This window comes from Pyrus communis, chromosome 4 (assembly GCF_041283825.1).
Source record: "Pyrus communis isolate YQ-2024b chromosome 4, ASM4128382v1, whole genome shotgun sequence".
In the NCBI taxonomy this organism is placed as follows: Eukaryota; Viridiplantae; Streptophyta; class Magnoliopsida; order Rosales; family Rosaceae; genus Pyrus; species Pyrus communis.
This window is the reverse complement of record NC_142568.1, coordinates 6423802-6442105: the sequence shown is the minus strand read 5'-3', so window position 1 is coordinate 6442105 and position 18304 is coordinate 6423802. Positions and strand designations below refer to the sequence as shown.

The 18304-nt window shown below is 38.8% G+C and overlaps 1 protein-coding gene across 1 annotated transcript; it reads left to right on the top strand.

Annotated features, from left to right (window-relative positions):
• Nucleotides 1–11974: 11974 nt before the first annotated feature.
• On the top strand, nt 11975–18250 carry PLDGAMMA1 (phospholipase D gamma 1). Its single transcript, XM_068462745.2, has 10 exons — nt 11975–13367; nt 14195–14308; nt 14886–15080; nt 15439–15687; nt 15793–15861; nt 15943–16090; nt 16285–16433; nt 16662–16835; nt 16933–17130; nt 17602–18250. The coding sequence occupies exons 1-10, from the start codon at nt 12402–12404 to the stop codon at nt 17893–17895; spliced, it is 2556 nt and encodes an 851-aa protein (XP_068318846.2). The 5' UTR covers nt 11975–12401; the 3' UTR covers nt 17896–18250.
• Nucleotides 18251–18304: the final 54 nt, after the last annotated feature.

Genomic DNA, 18304 nt, shown 5'->3' with positions numbered 1-18304 from the left:
TATGAAGTAAGGAAAGATAATCTCATTCCATACTTCTGGCTAGCAACTTAACTGCTACAAAAGTTTGAGGCCATGATGCTAGAACATATGCCAAGAAAAGAAAATCAAATGGTAAACACTCTTGCTAACCTAGCCTCAAGTATGGCACTAGGAGAAGATGAAGTTGGGGAAATGCCAGTTTGCCAAAAATGGGTGATCCCACTCGTCACTGAAATTTTACTAAAAGATACAAATACCATCTCAGTACTTCCAGTTGATATTGAAGAGTGAAAACAGGTGTTGATCAACTACTTAGAGCATGGAAAGCTTTTAGATGATCCTATACACTGCTTTGAAATACATCGACGAGCACCTCGCTTCCTCTACTACAAAGGAACACTCTACCAACACTCTTATGAATGAGTACTTCTAAGATGCTTAGACGAAGAAGGAGCCAATCAAGCCATAGAAGAAGCACACTCAGGCGTATGCAGAGCGTATTAGTTTGGACCAAAACTACACTTCCAGCTCAAGAAAATAGGTTACTACTGGTCGAGCATGGTGAAGGACTATCTGGAACATGCCAAAAGGTGCCAAGCCTGCCAATTCCAATCCAACTTCATACATTAACTACCTGAACCATTATACCCTACAGTTGTTTCATGGTCATTTAATGCTTGGGAATTGGATGTTGTATGACTAATCACACCAAAATCATCTGCCGGAGAAGACTACATCTTAGCCGTAATAAACTACTTCTCAAAGTGGGCTGAAGTCGTACGCCTAAGGGAATTCAAGAAGGAAACTGTCGTTCATTTCATCAAGGAGCATATCATCTACCGATATGGTGTGCCTCACTACGTCATCACCAAAAACGAAAAACAGTTCTCCAACCGACTCACGGACGAGCTTTGCAAAAAATACAAATTTAAGCAGCACAAGTCTTTTATGTATCATGCTCCAGCCAACGGTCTTGCGAAAGCATTCAACAAAACATTATGCAACCTCCTAAAAAAAGTAATCAATCGAACAAAGAGAGACTGGAACGAAAGAATAAGCAAAACACTTTGGGCATATAGGATGACACATAGGACTCTTACCCAAGCTACGCCTTATTCTCTCATATATGGTGTGGAAGCTGTTTTGCCACTCGAAAGTAAAATCCCCTCACTAAGGATGACTATACAAGAGGGCTTGACTGAAGTGGAAAATGTAAAGTTATGACTTCAAAAGTTGGAAGCACTCTATGAAATGGGGCTTGAAGCTCAACAACACTTGGAATGCTACCAAGCACGGCTATCTAAGGCATTCAACAAGATGGTCCGCCCAAGGTCTTTCCAAACTGAAGATCTTGTCTTGGCATTACGAAGGCCTATCATCACAACTCATAAGACAAAAAACAAGTTCACATCAAAGTGGAATGGACCTTACGTAATACAAGAGGTCTACACCAACTGTGCCTACTTAATCATGGCGGAAGACGGCTTAAAGATCAGCCCCATCAATGGAAAATTCTTGAAGTGTTATTACCCTTAAAACAAACAAGCAATGCTCCTCGCCTCCACAAGCCTAAACTGCACACGGCACAATGCTCCTCGCATGCATGAGCCTAAACTGTGCACGGCACAATGCTCCTTATTTGCACGAGCTTAAAAGGCAACACCCAATGCTCCTTGTTTGTACGAGCTTAAAAGGCGACACTCGACACTCCCTGTTCGCATGAGTTTAAAAAGCAACACCCAACACTCCTAGCCCACAAGAGCATAAATTGTGTACGGCAAAACAAAAAGCAAAATCACCATAAAAAATCCATCACTCTTTTGAACTACATCATGACTTGATCCTTCCTCAACCGAGGGTGAGTAGGCAACTTGAAACTTTAAAACTTTAAGTACAATCACATCATCAACAAAAACACAAGCACTTTGAAGAATAAAGAGCAAATTCAAGAATGTGAATATTTTCTTTAAAGGAAGAATTCGGCTACAAAGCCATATTACAAAATGAGCAAAAAACAAAGACGGCTTCTCTAGTAGTCAACAAGGTGCTATTCCAAGTCATAGCTCCGCTACTGATGCGATCGCCAAGAAGCTCAAACAAAGCCGGTGGATTGTCACAAACATGGTGCGAAGGATTCAAAATAAGAATCCTCGACGTGTACATCTTCTTCTTCGTATTCGGATGACCAAAATCAGTCACCTCCCAAGATACGTCAGAAGACCACGACTTCATATGCATCGAGTTGTCTTTTGTAGGAAGAACAAGCGCCTTAGGGCCAGTCAACGGCATATAAAGTTTCAACGTTGTTCCTCTATCTTGCATATCACCTTCCTTCACAAGAATAGTGATGGTGTTGCTCGTAAAGCACTTGAAAAATACCATGGTTGCAACGAAAAAAAAAAAAAAGGCAACATAACCATAAGGTGGGACAACAAGAAAAACAAAAAAGATTGCTTCACTAAAGCAAAAGACATGCGAGAAAAACCTCGTGAGCGTTGAAAGATGACGATGACAAAGTCACAACGACGAAAAGAAATCAGCCACAAAGCTTGAGCAGCACAACAAAGAACGCAACTACAAGACGGTCCTTCAAAGCACGCTACAGTAGCAAAGAAAACCAAAATGCTATGCAATCACACTACGCAACCCCTCAGCGATTATGCAAGCAGTTTCTTGCACTTCACGACAACGCCACCACCGAGGGAAAATTGAGACCAAAAGACACTACACAACGTAACCTCGCTACATTCTTTTGCACAGCACCACGCGGTAAAAAGTGACGCATTGCTCCAAGCAAGCAACCCATGGCAGGAACAGCAGCAGCACACACGGCACAACATCAAAGACAATGCACGGCAAGGAATTGTGAAAAAAATACAAACCTAATTGTCCTATAAATAGGTGTCAATTGCTTCCTAATGCTCTAAGGGAGAGTACATACCAAATAGAAAAAGGAGAAGGAAAAAAAAAAGAAAAAAAAGAAGCACATTATAACCAAAATAAGGTAGCGATTTCCAAGCAAAAAATGGCAAGTTTCAACCAATTTGCGCAAGCAAGACGTTTTTGGTGATAATTTGACTTTCCGGAAGTGTTTTGATGTAAGGCCAGAAGGAAGATAAAAGGCTGATGATCGTTGTGTCCAAATTTCATAATTTTCCCTAGAGCCAAACGTTCCATTTTTCAAAGTTAATCCCGCAAAAGTTGTTTTCCCGTCAAAACTGCGCAGCTGTGGGAAAATGACGAGTTGAAGGCTTTCCCGATTTTTCTTAGTGGTGTGCAATGTATGCCTGGAAAGATAAGAGATAAAGCTACAATTCGCATATTTTTACAGAATTTTCCAGAAGACAAATCGACCTCAAACTTGGCATGCAACTTAGATGATGTGTTTCTCAAACCAACAAGGGAAATGTATGTTGTTTTTGCAACAAAAATCAGCAAAGCAAAGAAAAGGAAACAAAAAAAATAAGGAGAGGGCTTTACTTTTCTTGCCAAAATACAAAACGGAATCCCTCCAAAGCAAGGACAAGTCTTCAAGTTTCCCAAACCAAAGGGGAAAATACCCTTTTTCCGTGGAAAAGAAAAAGGTAAAGAAAAAAAAAATGCAAATCTTACTCACCTTAGGACAAGCATTAAATCTTTCCGAAACCTTGAAGGAAATCACCAAAACTTTCCAACACTTTGAAGGAAATCACCCTCATTACCAAAATTGAAGGAGGTTCCTACCTAAGGAAGGAAAAACGTTTTTTTTCCCCACAAGGAAAAAAATTCAAAATACACCAAATGTATTTTGTCAAAATTATGGAAAATTCAATACGCACAATAAGTATGTGCCAGTTTATCCATTTCCAAAATTTCTTTCAATATCAAGCCTCTACGGCCCTTGAAGAAAAAAAAAATCTCATTTCATTCAAGATCAAGCCTCTACGGCCCTTGAAGAAAAATTTCATTTCACTCAAAATCAAGCCTCTACGGCTCTTGAAGAAAATTTCATTTTCATTCAAAATCAAGCCTCTACGGCCCTTGAAGACAATTTTCATTTTTCATTCAAGACCAAGCCTCAACGACCCTTGAAGAAATGTTTTGTTCAAGAAATACACCTCTACGACCCTTGACGAAAATCATCATTTCAATTCAAGAAATATGCCTCTACGGCCCTTGAGTTAGAACATTCACATTGCAGGACTTCAAAACACGTTTCCTACATGTGACAAGCACATGCCTACAACGCGCCTTGAAGTTGGGGCATTTGTAGACATGGAAATTTCATTGCATACAAATGATGCATCACAAGGCTCCACATGACATATGACTCATCACAAATAGACAAGTCATCAAAGACATGTAGCAAAGAAAGCTCAAAACTTCCCAAAAATCGGCAAAAGGGAGAAAACCCCTCTTAAAAACAGCAAAGGGCCCAAATTGCTCCCAAAACTAGAATGAAAGCTAAGGCATTTTCACAAAACAAGCAAGAATTGAAGGTTGCTCACAAAATAGGCAAGAAAGCCCTATAATTCGGCCAAGCAAGAGAAAATGGCTGAAATTAAGACACAAAACATGCCTAATTCTCCCATGGACGAATCAAGACACAAATCAAAGCCAACTCCACCCAAAGGCATGGCTTTGGAAGTCTATAAATACAAGGTCCCAAGACAAGCATAAGGTCGACAATTTCTACATTGAAGGGCCGAAATTCTCACAAAGGGAGAACCTCTGCCAAATCTTTGAAGACTAATACGTTGCCAAAGCACTCGTCAAAGAACGCATAACCAAAGCCAAAGCTTTCTTTCGACCAAATCTAAAGCATTTCCTTGAAGAATCAATAAGCACCTGTGTCGATTCTTTCAAGACTTTGTTCCAAGCTCAAAACTTGTAAAAATGTCTGATTCAAGATCAAGTCGCTGAGACCCTTGAAATAACGAAATCCTACATCAACACTCCCTTTGCTGCAGCCCTAAACCTGAGGTGAAAACCATCCATGCATTGTTTCCAGCTTAAAACTTGAAGCAATCATTCAATCATTCGTCCGAGATTAAGTCATCACGACCCTTGGATCAATAACCTACGCATCTACATCAAATTTGAAGCCTAAATCAAAGGAAAATTGTAAACAGAGATTGTAACCTAAAATTCAAATCAATACATATTTACTTTGTACACGTGTTCTCGTTTCATTCCTTACAAAATTTTTGTGTTTACACAGGCGTTCTACAAACATTGATAGAAGTAGGCAACGATGAGGTAAGGATCTCTTGGACGATTATTTTGACCGTAACAGTGCATTTCCTGATGCGTACTTTAGACGTCATTTAGAATGCAACGACATTTGTTCAACAAAATCATGATTGCTATTTGCAACCATGATTCTTACTTTGTGCAAAAGAATGATGTTTTTGGTGTCATGGGTTTCCTTCATGAGCAAAAAATTACTACAGCCTTGTGGATGCTTACATATAAAGCATCTGTAGACCAAGTCGATGAGATAGCGAAGATGGGGAAAACAACCATTCTGGAGTCCTTGATGAGGTTTTGCTTCGCAATCAAATCTATCTACACCAAAAAGTACCTCCGAAGACCCATGACAATGGACTTGCAAAGGCTTTTGAAGAAAGGTGAGATACGAGGTTTTCTTGGCATGATTGGAAACATCGACTCTATGCATTGGACCTGGAAAATGAGCCAAAAGTATCATTTTGGAGGTGGTTTCATCATTTGATACATGGATTTGGCGTGCTTTTTTTGGTGTTCCAGAAGCTCAAAATGACCTCAATGTCTTTGCTCAATCCCCAGTGTTCAACGATGTCCTGCAAAGAAAAGCTCCTCAAGTCACATATACAATCAATGGAACCGTACACTCAGAGGCTTACTACCTAGTAGAAAACATCTTCCCAATGTGGACATCATTTGTCAAAATAGTGTCACATCCAAAAAGTAAAAAGGAAAAACACGTCGCAATATGTCAAGAAGGGTGTAGGAAGGATGTGGAGCGTTGTTTTGGTATCCTCCAAGCTCGTTAGGTGATTGTCAAGGGTGCTACCAGATTGTTTGATTTAGAGTCGCTTCGATCCATCATGATGACGTGTGTCATTCTTCCCAACATGATTGTAGAAGATGAGTATGATTATGATGTCATTGATGAATTTGAGCCAGACATGATGAACAATTCCAAAATATAGATATATTGTGCTTATGATGCCACCGAAGAACCCGTGCAACACGAGCTATTAGAAAGAGATGAACGTTACAATGAAAGGCTCATTCAACGATATACTTCACTCCAATCCTCATACTATCACAAAGCTCGACAAAGTGACTAGATAGAACACTTGTGGTTGTTGAAACAAGCTCAAGAAACTTGAAATAATCTCTCAGCAGCTGCAGCTTTTGCCTCATCTCTAGCCTTATCAGCCTCAAATTTAGCCATTTCCCATACCAAAGTCAATTCACCTTGGTGAGCAAGTTCTTTCATATATTTTGCATAATCATTCTTGGAAGAACTCCCTCTTCTCAATGAAGCCTTCTTACCTTGAGACCTAAGTGTATAACGGATCAACCTCGACACTTGTTCAGGGGTCGCTTCCGGCACTTGTTATGTGTCGATTTCATTAACATGCAAGTCATGATCTGGCATAGAGTGTAGAGATGTGTTGTTCATGACAATTTTTGGATTGACAAGCACAACTCTGAATTTGGGACAATCTTTGACAATATTTCAACATTTCCACCGATTGAATGATTTGTTTTTGTTTTTGGCATTGTACCAAGCTTGTGCTTGAAAGTGTCTACAAAATGCAGGAGAAGAAAAAATTATAATCAAAGTAGCTAATGTAAATTTTGGTATACTACAAACAAATAAATAATATATTGCTACCTGATCAATGTAATTTTCCCCACTTTGAATATTAGTACTAGATTGTGCCAAGGTGTTTCTCCAATGAATAAATGATTGGCTAAGTATTCTCCAACAACTTGAGAGCGATTGTTCCCCTCTTTCGCCACCAATTTTCTCAAGAAAAAGGGAATAAACAATGCTCCACATTTCTCGTAATTGCATCTCATTACCTGTAATCAGATCATGAGTAACTTCAACCGAGGTAGAACATAATGCAACATCTTCAGTAAGCACCCGATTCGTACTTGCATCATTGGCCATTTTTTTGGAAACAAAAGTATATAGAAACTTTGAGAGAAAGATTGGAATGTGGTTGAAAGTATTTGAGAAAATATGAAAGTGTGGTGTAAGGTGGAAGATAATGATAAGGTACTTATAGAAAAATAAAATAATTTTTTAAAATTTTAAAAAAAAATTTCGGATTTTTAATATATTTTTTTAATTTTTATTAACTTAATTAATTTTTATTGTTGGATTATACAAAAATTGAAATCCAACCCTCCAGATGGTGACACATGGCATAATGGTAACATATCAGATTTTTTTTTTTATTTTAATTTTTAAAGCCGAAAAACTTAGACCATTGATCTGGATTTGAAAGGCTCAGATCGTGCCACGTCATCTAGCCATTACGAGAGTTTTCAATTTTTTTTTATCGTTGAAAATCGAATGGTCCAGAAAAAAGAGTCGTTGAAATCCAATGGCCGAGTGGGTGCCATGTTGCACCTAGCAATGGCTACAGATAGCCTGTCCAGCACGGGTCTTATTTCCTGCAAATCTTGTCAGTGACAGCCTTGATAGAGCAGCCGATCCCCTTAGCGTTTAACCATGCTAGACTTGCTCTTAGCAACTTGGATCAAAGAGAATGACCTGAGAGAGAAAGGCTTACCTTAGAAGTAGGAGATGGTTCTATAAAAGGCAGTAGAAAGGAAGAAAAAATGACGCTCAACTCAACATATAAAAGACTTCAAAACTTTGTAAGCCTACTTTTACAAATTTCTTTTGTACTTCAAGCACCCTGTACCTTTATAGCTATGCTACATTACTTGTAGTATCAATTCCTTGTATTAAAATTTGTAACAACCCATCCCAAAAAATTACGGTTTTTATAATTTTAAAATGTGAAATTACGAAAATACATTTTAAGGCGAATGCGTTGACTTTTGTTGACTGCTTTGTCATGTCACCTAAGATTCATTTCCTTAGCATATTCTGGTAGTACTCGTCGCTACAGACGCGTGGACGTAAGCGGAATTGAATTTGGAGCTAAAACGAAGATTTTACGGGACTCGGAATGATAAGGGCATTTTGGGATCTCTCCTTGGCTGACATATGGCGAAATCTTCCCCATTTCTGGGGTGTTTCCTTCTCTCCCGTGAGATACCTCTCTGAAACTTTCTCTCTATAACTTTTCATCTCCTTTCTTCACTAACTTTAGAACTCTCTCAACTCTCATTGTACTCTCTTCTTCTTCCCGAGCAACTCACACATGTACACAGACTACTAACCTACTCTCTTACTGTTCCCTTCCTTCTTTCTCAACTTTCACCTTTCTCTTTGTGCACATTGCAACAGAGAAACCACCAACCTTCACCATCGTGGCTTACTTTTTGACGATTTTTCTCGACGAACCTCGCACTCCCAACTTCAGTAAAGACCCACACCACGTCATCTTATCTTACTTTTCAATTTCTAGCTCGATCTCGAACTTACATACGAGTTTTGCATAAATTCTATGTAGAAACCAGCTCGAGAAAACATTTCCCAGTTTTTCGACGAGGACATTAGTTTTGCAGGGCATTTCTGGCCAACGTTGACAATAACTCAGCCCCAAATTGGTATGATCTTGTTCTCCATGTTTTAAGCTTCAATATGGCTTTTGAATCATCGATTTTGGCCCTAAATCGGAGCTGGGGAGGTTTCCCGGCCAAAAACCCCATGTCCGACCTTCTTCTTTGTTGGGTCTAGCAACCCACGAACTTAACCGGGTCGACCCAACCAGCAAACAACAAACCTTAAGCCTGATCCATTAACCCAGCCCAAACCATTGGGCCATGCAACCCATCTAACTAAGCCCATCCATTATCCAGCCCAAATCTATGAACCCATTTGCCAAGCCGAACCTTATAACTCGGCCAACCTAACAACCCAGATACTAAACCAAGCCTAAAACCCTTGGCCCATTACCCTAGGCCCAACCCAACAATTGGCCTAATCCATTAACCCTAGCCCATATTCAACCCGACCCGGATCTCAGCCCAGGTTCCATGGTCAGAGCATAAGTCCACACGTGGGCTCGCATGTACACTGCCATAGGCCAGCATATGGAGTGCACGCGCCTCTGCCGGAGGTACTGTGCTCTGCCGCCGTCCAAGGCGACGACCATGGTAACACTGATGACTTTTTTGGTGAACTTTCCGGCGACCCAACTCGGTGCATGGCGGCACGTAAAGGAACATGAGGTCCCTCTTTAGGTTTTTCGACGTGCTGAATCCGAATCTGTCGTTCGTTTTGCAAAGTTCGATCATTTTAATAGAGTTTTACTAAATGACCTCTATATGTGGTTAGGTGCATTGGCGAGAAGTGACACCATCCTCGCTGGTTCGAGCGGCTCTTGAGCAATGGAATACCAGTGAGTGAACCCCTTCTAAACTTGCATGGTTTTATAAAATATTAGGCTTGCATGCATTGCATATTTCATGCATTGAATATGTCTTATATTATGTTTTTCGAATTTCTATATTTATGCTTTATAATGGTGTTTATTAAAATTGCTTTTATGCATATTTATGATTTATTGAATTTACATTTTTACTGAAGGTTAAGAATTATGGGATTTTCATAATAAGAATTCTATGGATTTACGAATGTGAGTTATCTTGGATTTATGTGTTGAGGCTTTAAGCTTTTGAGCTCCAGATTTGGATATGAGATTTTGAGATATGTTTTCGGTACGTATCTAATGGGTTATCATACAACACATCCACACAAAACGGGTATGTAGGCGTCTATGGCCATAGGACACAGTTGAGGAGATTTATGTATATAAATTTTCTCCAACGTAACCTTGAGTCGTACAATTTCACCTTCGGGTGATGGACCATGGTTTCTTCACTAGCGTAACCCAGTGTCGTACAGTTTCACCTTTGGGTGATGGACATGCACTGCCTTCGAGCGAATGAGGAGTGAGATATTTATGCTATACCCCCAGCTACACTAGCCGGGGCTAGTGTTGGTGTGTGATGTTATATATCCTCTTCTCCAGCGCAACCCGGAGTCGTACAGCTTTACCTTCAGGTGATGGACCATGGTTTCTTCATTGGCATAACCCAGTGTCGTACAACTTCACCTTCGGGTGATGGACAGGTACTGCCTTCAGGCAACTATGATACCCCTAGAGAGTACAGTATGATGTATTTAACGGATTTGCCTTCTGACGGTGGTATTCATTTCTGAGTTCATACCTCAGTTCATACCTTTCCATAATCATTCTTTCCCATTATTCTTGTTGAGTTTTATGCTCTGAACATCTAATTACATATTTTAGTTATATGCGTGTTTAAAATGGCTTTGTCACCCTCGGATGTCGACCAGCACGTGCCTACCCTGATATTTGGGGATATTGGGGTTGGGACGTGTCAAAATTTCTTTCACAAACACTTTCTACATGTACTAGGATCTGCCCGATCGGTGGATAACTATGCCTAACTGTGGGTAAAACTTGCCTTAATAGGTTTAATCTTTGCCCGATCACTTGTATTATTCGTTTATTTTCAATTTATTATATTTTCATGCAATTTAGTGTGGTTTAATTAATATTTTGCAAGTCTTGACAGCTTCTTACTTTCACCTTTTTACTTGTACTTTGTTTCGTTTTACTTACTGTTTTTACATTTATAACAAAGATTGCAAACTGACTTAGATCACTTTTGATCAGTTTGTGGTTCTCTCTTAGCATCAATATAAAAGAAAATAAAAGTCATTGTCACACCTTGTCACCGAGGCATAAAAAAGAACTTAACATGGATTTAATTCTTCCATTGAACAATTTTTGATAAGAAGTTCAGTTTATTTGGGGCGCAAGCAGACAAACTCAACAAATACTTAATAAACAATCAATATGTTGGTCTTAACCAACCGTGGCACACCTAAAAGCAATCAAATTGTTTATAAGAGCCTAAAGACCTACTCAAGGCTTTGACAAGGCACCTTAAACTAAAGCAGAGTTCTACACTCATGTAAAAAACGTGTGGGGATTGACTATCCAACAGTAGTAGTGTTTTCATAAACCACTGATCACGTCACAGGATATAAGGACATGTACACAAATTGCGTCAATAATAAGCAAAGAAATGCGTCACACAGTTGGCCCGATTAGTATGTGAAGGATTTACAATCAATGCAGTGTATTAAATTCAAAAAGCTGTTACACATAGCAATCACTGGATACTTTGGTCCTTATAAGCTGCATGATAAAAGTTCATTAACATCGAAAGGAGTCCTAGTGCTCACTAGTTACTAAAGATATGACATAACATGCTCACTGCATAAAAGTTAAGGAAAAGTAAAGAAAATGACTTGAAAATTTTGGATTTTAATTAAAATGACAAAAATGTGTTGTAAGTGAATAGTACCAGGAGTGACATTTTAGAGTAAAAATATCTTTTTTGTTAAAAATGAACAGTACTGGAAGTGTTTCATTAAAACCCAATTGAAAGTTAAGCATCAAACTTAAGGATATGACATCACATGCTCACTACATAAGTTATAACACAATATTTTGCATAAGATTTTGTGTTAGATTTTTTCTCCTCTAATATTGCTCGTATTATGTAATAATTAGACAATATCATGACATGCTTCTATGAAATTACAAGATGTGCTCGTGTTATTTTTAAAATCTCATGATAAAACCTGAGAGAGTGTTGAGATAATAATTAAATTACATCAATTATCAAGCATGGTATTGCCATGGAATAACTTTAAAACCTCAAAGGGGTTTCTTCATGTAATATTCCAAACTAACTTTCCACGCAAAACCAAAGACAATCAATCATATATAGTATCTCCCTATTTTTTAATGTCGTGTTGATTATTCAATAACTCTCCATTTTTCAAATAATTAAAATAATGGGAAAGTTTGCGTCTTCTTCTTCCTTCTTCACACTCATTCAAATTCAACTGCTGCTGCTTCTATTGTATAATATTCATCTTTCCAAGGCCACCTTATTTTACCAAGTCAAACCAACCCACCATGTTTTATTTTTGTCCTCCCTTTAAACCCCACGTTTACTCTTATTTTTTGGCCCATTCCTTCTGGTACTCCAATATTTCACCAGAACATCTGTTTCTTTCTTTTCTGGTGGAGCAACAAGAATCTTTGGGGTGTTTTCTGAATTGGGTTATCGCCATTTTTTGATTTCGAATCCTGTTTAGCGAAAGTATTTAGTTGGCTGAGTTTGTTTGATATGTAAGTGATATAGATATCATCAAGTTCAAAATCTTTGAGTGGTGAGCAAGTACTCTTGATTGTATGGCGTATCCTGCGTATAACGAATCGCTATCGTTTGGAGGTTCAGAGCATGGGCAGGGCCAACAAGTTTTGCCATTCAAGACTGCCAAGGGATCTCTCAAGGTCTGTCTTTTACATGGCAACTTAGTTATATGGGTAATGGAGGCCAGAAACCTTCCTAACATGGACATGGTTCATAGGACTCTCGGCGACATGTTTGCTAAATTTCCAGGGAAGTTTGGCAGCAAGACTGAAGGGCAAGCGCCGCAGAAGATAACCAGTGATCCCTATGTGACAATTTCTGTGTCAGGTGCTGTGGTTGGGAGGACGTTTGTGATTAGTAATAGCGAAAACCCGGTTTGGGGGCAGCATTTTGATGTTCCGGTCGCGCATTATGCTTCGGAGGTGCAGTTTGTTGTGAAAGACTCTGATGTTGTGGGATCACAGATCATGGGTGCTGTGGGAATCCCAGTTGAGCAATTACTTTCTGGCATGAAAGTAGAGGGAACATTTCCGATACTTAATTCGAGCGGGAAAGCTTGTAAGCCTGGAGCCGTTTTGAGATTGTCAATTCAGTATATCCCAATTGAAAAACTGACATTTTATGATCAGGGAGTAGGTTCGGATCCTGATCATCAAGGCGTCCCCGGCACTTACTTTCCTCTTAGGAGAGGCGGTAAGGTGACTCTGTATCAAGATGCACATGTTCATGATGGTCGCCTTCCGAATTTGGAGCTTGACGGCGGTGTTCAGTATGAGCAAGGGAATTGTTGGCAAGACATGTTCGATGCAATAAGTCAGGCCCGTCGCTTGATATACATTGCAGGGTGGTCTGTGTACCACAGAGTTAGATTGGTTCGGGATAAGAATGATGCCGCGGATTACATGTTAGGTGATCTTCTTAAGGCCAAATCACAGGAAGGTGTGAGAGTGCTGCTTCTTGTTTGGGATGATCCAACTTCCCGGAGAATTTTGGGATATAAAATGGTAAGGCCTTCGAGATTAGTAAATATATTAATTCGGGATTCTCTCGGTTCAGATCAAATTTATTATACTTTTCTTGCATATAAGGATGATTTTATAAGTTTTTCCCTTCGATTGAACAAGTTATTATTGGCTCATTGTTGAAGCTCTGAAAAATGCTTTCGCAAATCTGAAATATTTCTATCTTAGGCGCCAAGAATACTGATTGCTACTTATACCGACTGTTATGCTTTGTTCTACTTCCTCATTTCTCTACAAGAAATAAAAGTGATCAAATCATCAAACATCGTAAGAAATGACATAAACAGAACAAAGTTTGTGTTTGTTCTTAAAAAAAAAATTATCTTTCACTTAATGTTTTAATATTTGAGTTGAGAATTGTGTATAAGAAATTGAAGCAAATACTAAAAACAGAAGATAGAGACAATGTAGGGGCAGCTGAAGATGAACTCGAATCTTGATGAGAGCGGAACTGAGGAGAGGATGATAGAGAGCTCGGATTAGGTTTATCAAATACTACTAGATTCATTTGATTTTTGCCTGATGTTGTACTTCAAAGCAGATGCAGTTATGTATGATGTACCAAGCTAATTGACCAAAACGTTATAATAAGTAACTCTAAGGTGCATCTACACATTGCCCGTTTTCTGCAGTCTCGTATTTCCCTTTGTACTTTTTAAATTTTGATTTTGATTTTCATACATGTACGGGATTCAAAGGCTATGCTCTTGATCCGGCTGACACCAAAGTATAGCTTGAATAAATGCTTGAGAAGGCTAATCTTTATTTTGTACATCATTGTCCATTTTGATTGACTATATGATATGCAGGAAGGGGTCATGCAAACCTCTGATGAGGAAACTCGGCGTTTCTTCAAGCACTCTTCAGTCCAAGTACTGCTTTGCCCTCGATCTGTTGGGAAGGGTAGCTGGGTCAAAAAGCAGGTTAGATAAAATAACCGACTTAGTTAAGCAGCAAGTTGAGAGGTGAACATTGTTCATGTCATTTTGTTTTTCATACGTGGTACTAAAATTTTGCGTTTCCTTCGCTTCTTACACTAGTAAATGGACCTCATAAAATGAAATCTGGAAAGTCCAGAGTTCTGTTATGATATGCCAAGTTGCATATCAATTACAATTATCCCACTTCAACTAATTTGGGGCTGAACATCAAGTAAATCCCACACAAATCTTTTGGAGGACTAGGAATCAGTGCTGCTTATTCTTGACATGGTGATATTATCATCAACTGAGAAAAAAGAATCGATATCTTCTATGGCTGGCAAGCTCTAAGCTTATGTCAAATTGTCGTTCTTTTTTTTCACAAGTAGTATGTTAAAACTGTATGGACATATATATAGCACAACTCAGATTTGATTTATGTTTTCGTGTTCTGTTCGGATACTTATCAAAAGAAATCATCAGGTGTATAATTGCCTGTCTCTATCTCTTTGTATTTTCATGCTTAATGTTCTGCGTGAGTGCTTCTTTGAACCTTTATACTTCTTGTCTTTGGTCATAGGAAGCCGAAACTATCTATACCCATCATCAGAAAACAGTGCTTGTGGATGCTGATGCAGGCAATTCTAAAAGAAAGATCATTGCATTTGTTGGAGGTCTTGATCTATGCCTGGGGCGCTATGACACTCCAGATCATCCAATCTTTAAGAGTTTACAGACAGTGCACAAAGATGACTGTCGTAACCCTACTTTCTCGGTAATCATTGTATTAATTTTTTATTTTTCTGTTGGATTAACATCCATTGCTAGATGATGTACACACAATGAAAAATTGATAGTTTATAAGCAATTTTTTTTTTTTTTTTTTTTTTTTGTGTAACACGAGCAAGAATACTTATTAGGTATTAGTGCATTACATGCCCTCTTCTTAAAAAGTTCTCATACTTTTGTGATCCTATAAGAAGTGTGTAAGTCATTGATGTTACTGGTTTACGAGCTCCCTGTCGAGTTTTCATGAAAAGATAGAGGATCACCTTGATGATTTGATTCAATAAATAGTATAGTTATGTCGAATTTTTTCTTCTTTACCATGTTCACCTTTGCAACACAAACAGGAGCGCTCTGTTGGTTGTCCAAGGCAGCCATGGCATGATTTGCACAGTAAAATTGATGGTCCAGCAGCATATGACATCCTTGCCAATTTTGAGGAGCGTTGGTTGAAAGCTTCAAAACCCCGCGGGCTTCAAAAAATTAAAACACCGCATGATGATGCACTACTAAGGATTGAGAGAATTCCTGAAATTATTGGGATGGCGGAAGTTCCTTGCCTGAGTGGCAATGATCCAGAAGCTTGGGATGTTCAGGTACATTGGATCTCAATCAGGCGTGTGCTATCTTTTGTCTTCTATGATTTCTAAACAAATTGGTCAATTTTTAATCTTCTCCCCCACCAACCCCCACAATTGAAGGTTTTCCGTTCAATTGATTCCAATTCAGTGAAAGGATTCCCGAAGGACTCAAAAGATGCTACAAGCAAGGTGAGAAATTTGGCTTAACTTCTTTGCACTAATATAAGGTATCTCACAGTTTACACTAATGTCTCACCATGTCTGCAACAGAACCTGGTTTGTGGGAAGAATGTGCTGATAGACATGAGTATACATGCAGCATATGTCAAGGCAATCCGTGCGGCTCAACATTTCATTTACATAGAAAACCAGTACTTCCTTGGGTCATCATATAATTGGAACTTATACAGTGATTTAGGTGAGGACTCTAACCTTTGAAGCAAGTAACCCGAAAAATGAATATAGGTGGTTCATAAACATGTCGGTGCTCTATTTTTCCCTTCCCACCATGTAGCATCAATGCAGCATTGGGATTTATGAAGCTAAATTTGTATTGTATTTCCATGTGATTTATTTTCGTAGAGACATCGGTGATGAGGCCTTTTTATGCAGGTGCAAACAATTTAATACCAATGGAAATTGCTCTTAAAATCGTAAACAAAATCAAAGCAAATGAGAGGTTTTCTGTATATATTGTAATCCCCATGTGGCCAGAAGGTGTTCCTTCAAGCACTCCTATTCAAAGAATTCTCTTTTGGCAGGTAATCTGATTACTGTTTAAGAAAGTACTTGTACTCGAGCAGTTATCGTTGGCTCCAGACTCATTAGTGTTCTAGCATGCCTTATGAAGCTTTCTAGGCCGTAATAACACAAGAACAATTTCAAGGCATTTTGTTTTTTTTACCAATCAGATGAAACATCCATAAAAAACAATAACAATGCAGCACCATTTTTTTTATCCCATGGCTTTTTTTTTTTCTTCTCTGCAGAATAAAACAATGCAACTGATGTACGAAATGATTTACAAGGCTCTAAAGGAGGCTGGACTTGAAAACAAGTATTGTCCACAAGACTATTTGAATTTCTTTTGCCTCGGGAATCGCGAAATACCGAATGGTGAAGAAACTTGTGCTGCAAACAAAAAAGAAGCAAATACTCCCCTGGTATGTCCCCTAAATTTTTTCTTGAACACACCTTTAGCTCATGAAGCTAGGTTTGCCGATATATTTCAATTGCTTGTGCTGGTTTTCTGTAATGCAGGCACTCACTCGGAAGAATCGGCGTTTTATGATTTATGTCCATTCTAAAGGAATGATTGTGGATGATGAATATGTTATAATAGGATCTGCAAATATCAATCAGCGATCCTTGGAAGGTACCCGGGATACCGAAATAGCAATGGGAGCATACCAGCCTCATCACACCTGGGCTAGAAAACTCTCTAGTCCACATGGAAAGGTAAAGCCTTAATTGTCAAAGCTTTCTGTACCCATATTGCTAGAGGTTTTCTTGTGCATCGTTTTATCCTACCTGAGTCCTGAAAGTTTAAGGTTGAGAGAAGTTTCTGAATCATGATAAAATGCAACATGTAGCACTATTAAAATTTTCGAACATAAGTATGTTATCCGAGTGTCCAGATTTTGGTGTTGAGTAGAAGATACAACTGCAAGATTTTCAATTCTGTCTGTTGAATAATTGGGAAATGATTTCCGAAACCTTTTTCTCCTGCACATCCCTATTTATTTCTTTCCCTTGATTTTTTTTTTATTTATTCAATCCAAATGCGAGAAGTAACAGGGCAGGGGGAGAAAAGTGGTGTGTGGAAATCACCTTACGTTATAATTTGGAAGAGGTCACCATTCATACATACGGAAATGGTGCGCTACAAGGGAAAAAATTGTAATAATTTGCTTGCATATATGATTGCAGATATATGGATATAGAATGTCACTTTGGGCAGAGCATACAGGATGTCTTGAAGAATGTTTCAAGAAGCCGGAGAGTCTTGAATGCGTGAGACGGGTGCGATCCTTGAGCGAGCAGAACTGGAGGCAATACGTTGCGGATGAGATTACAGAAATGAAGGCTCACCTCCTGAAATATCCGGTTGAAGTCGATCAAATGGGCAAGGTGAAGGCTATTCCGGGCTGCGAAACTTTTCCAGACGTCGGCGGCAACATACTGGGGGCATTCAAAGCCATCCAAGAAAATCTCACCATCTGATCACAACAGATTTTTCAGTGCAGATTTGAAGTCCCAGTTGATAAGTATGCTTCTGCCTCAAATTCTTGGTCATATGAATATACAACTAGGCCTGCTAGCTATGTGGCACCAACTTGTCTATTTTTCCTTGTACATTAGAAGGTAGGATTTGAACATGCATTGTCCCACATGCGTTGTAATGTATATGGTTGGTGGTGAGTTATTTTGTCCAACTCTGCTTAGAATGTCGAAATAATTTGGGGTGAAAATTTGAATCCTCAATGCAGATTAAGTCATTTGGCTAGAGTAATGTATTATCTTCTTTACACTCAAGTTTAAATTCTCTCGTTATAAATTACGGCTGTTTAGAATAAAATATCTAGTAAAACAAAACTATGAATGACAAATATAAGAGATACTAAATGTTTTT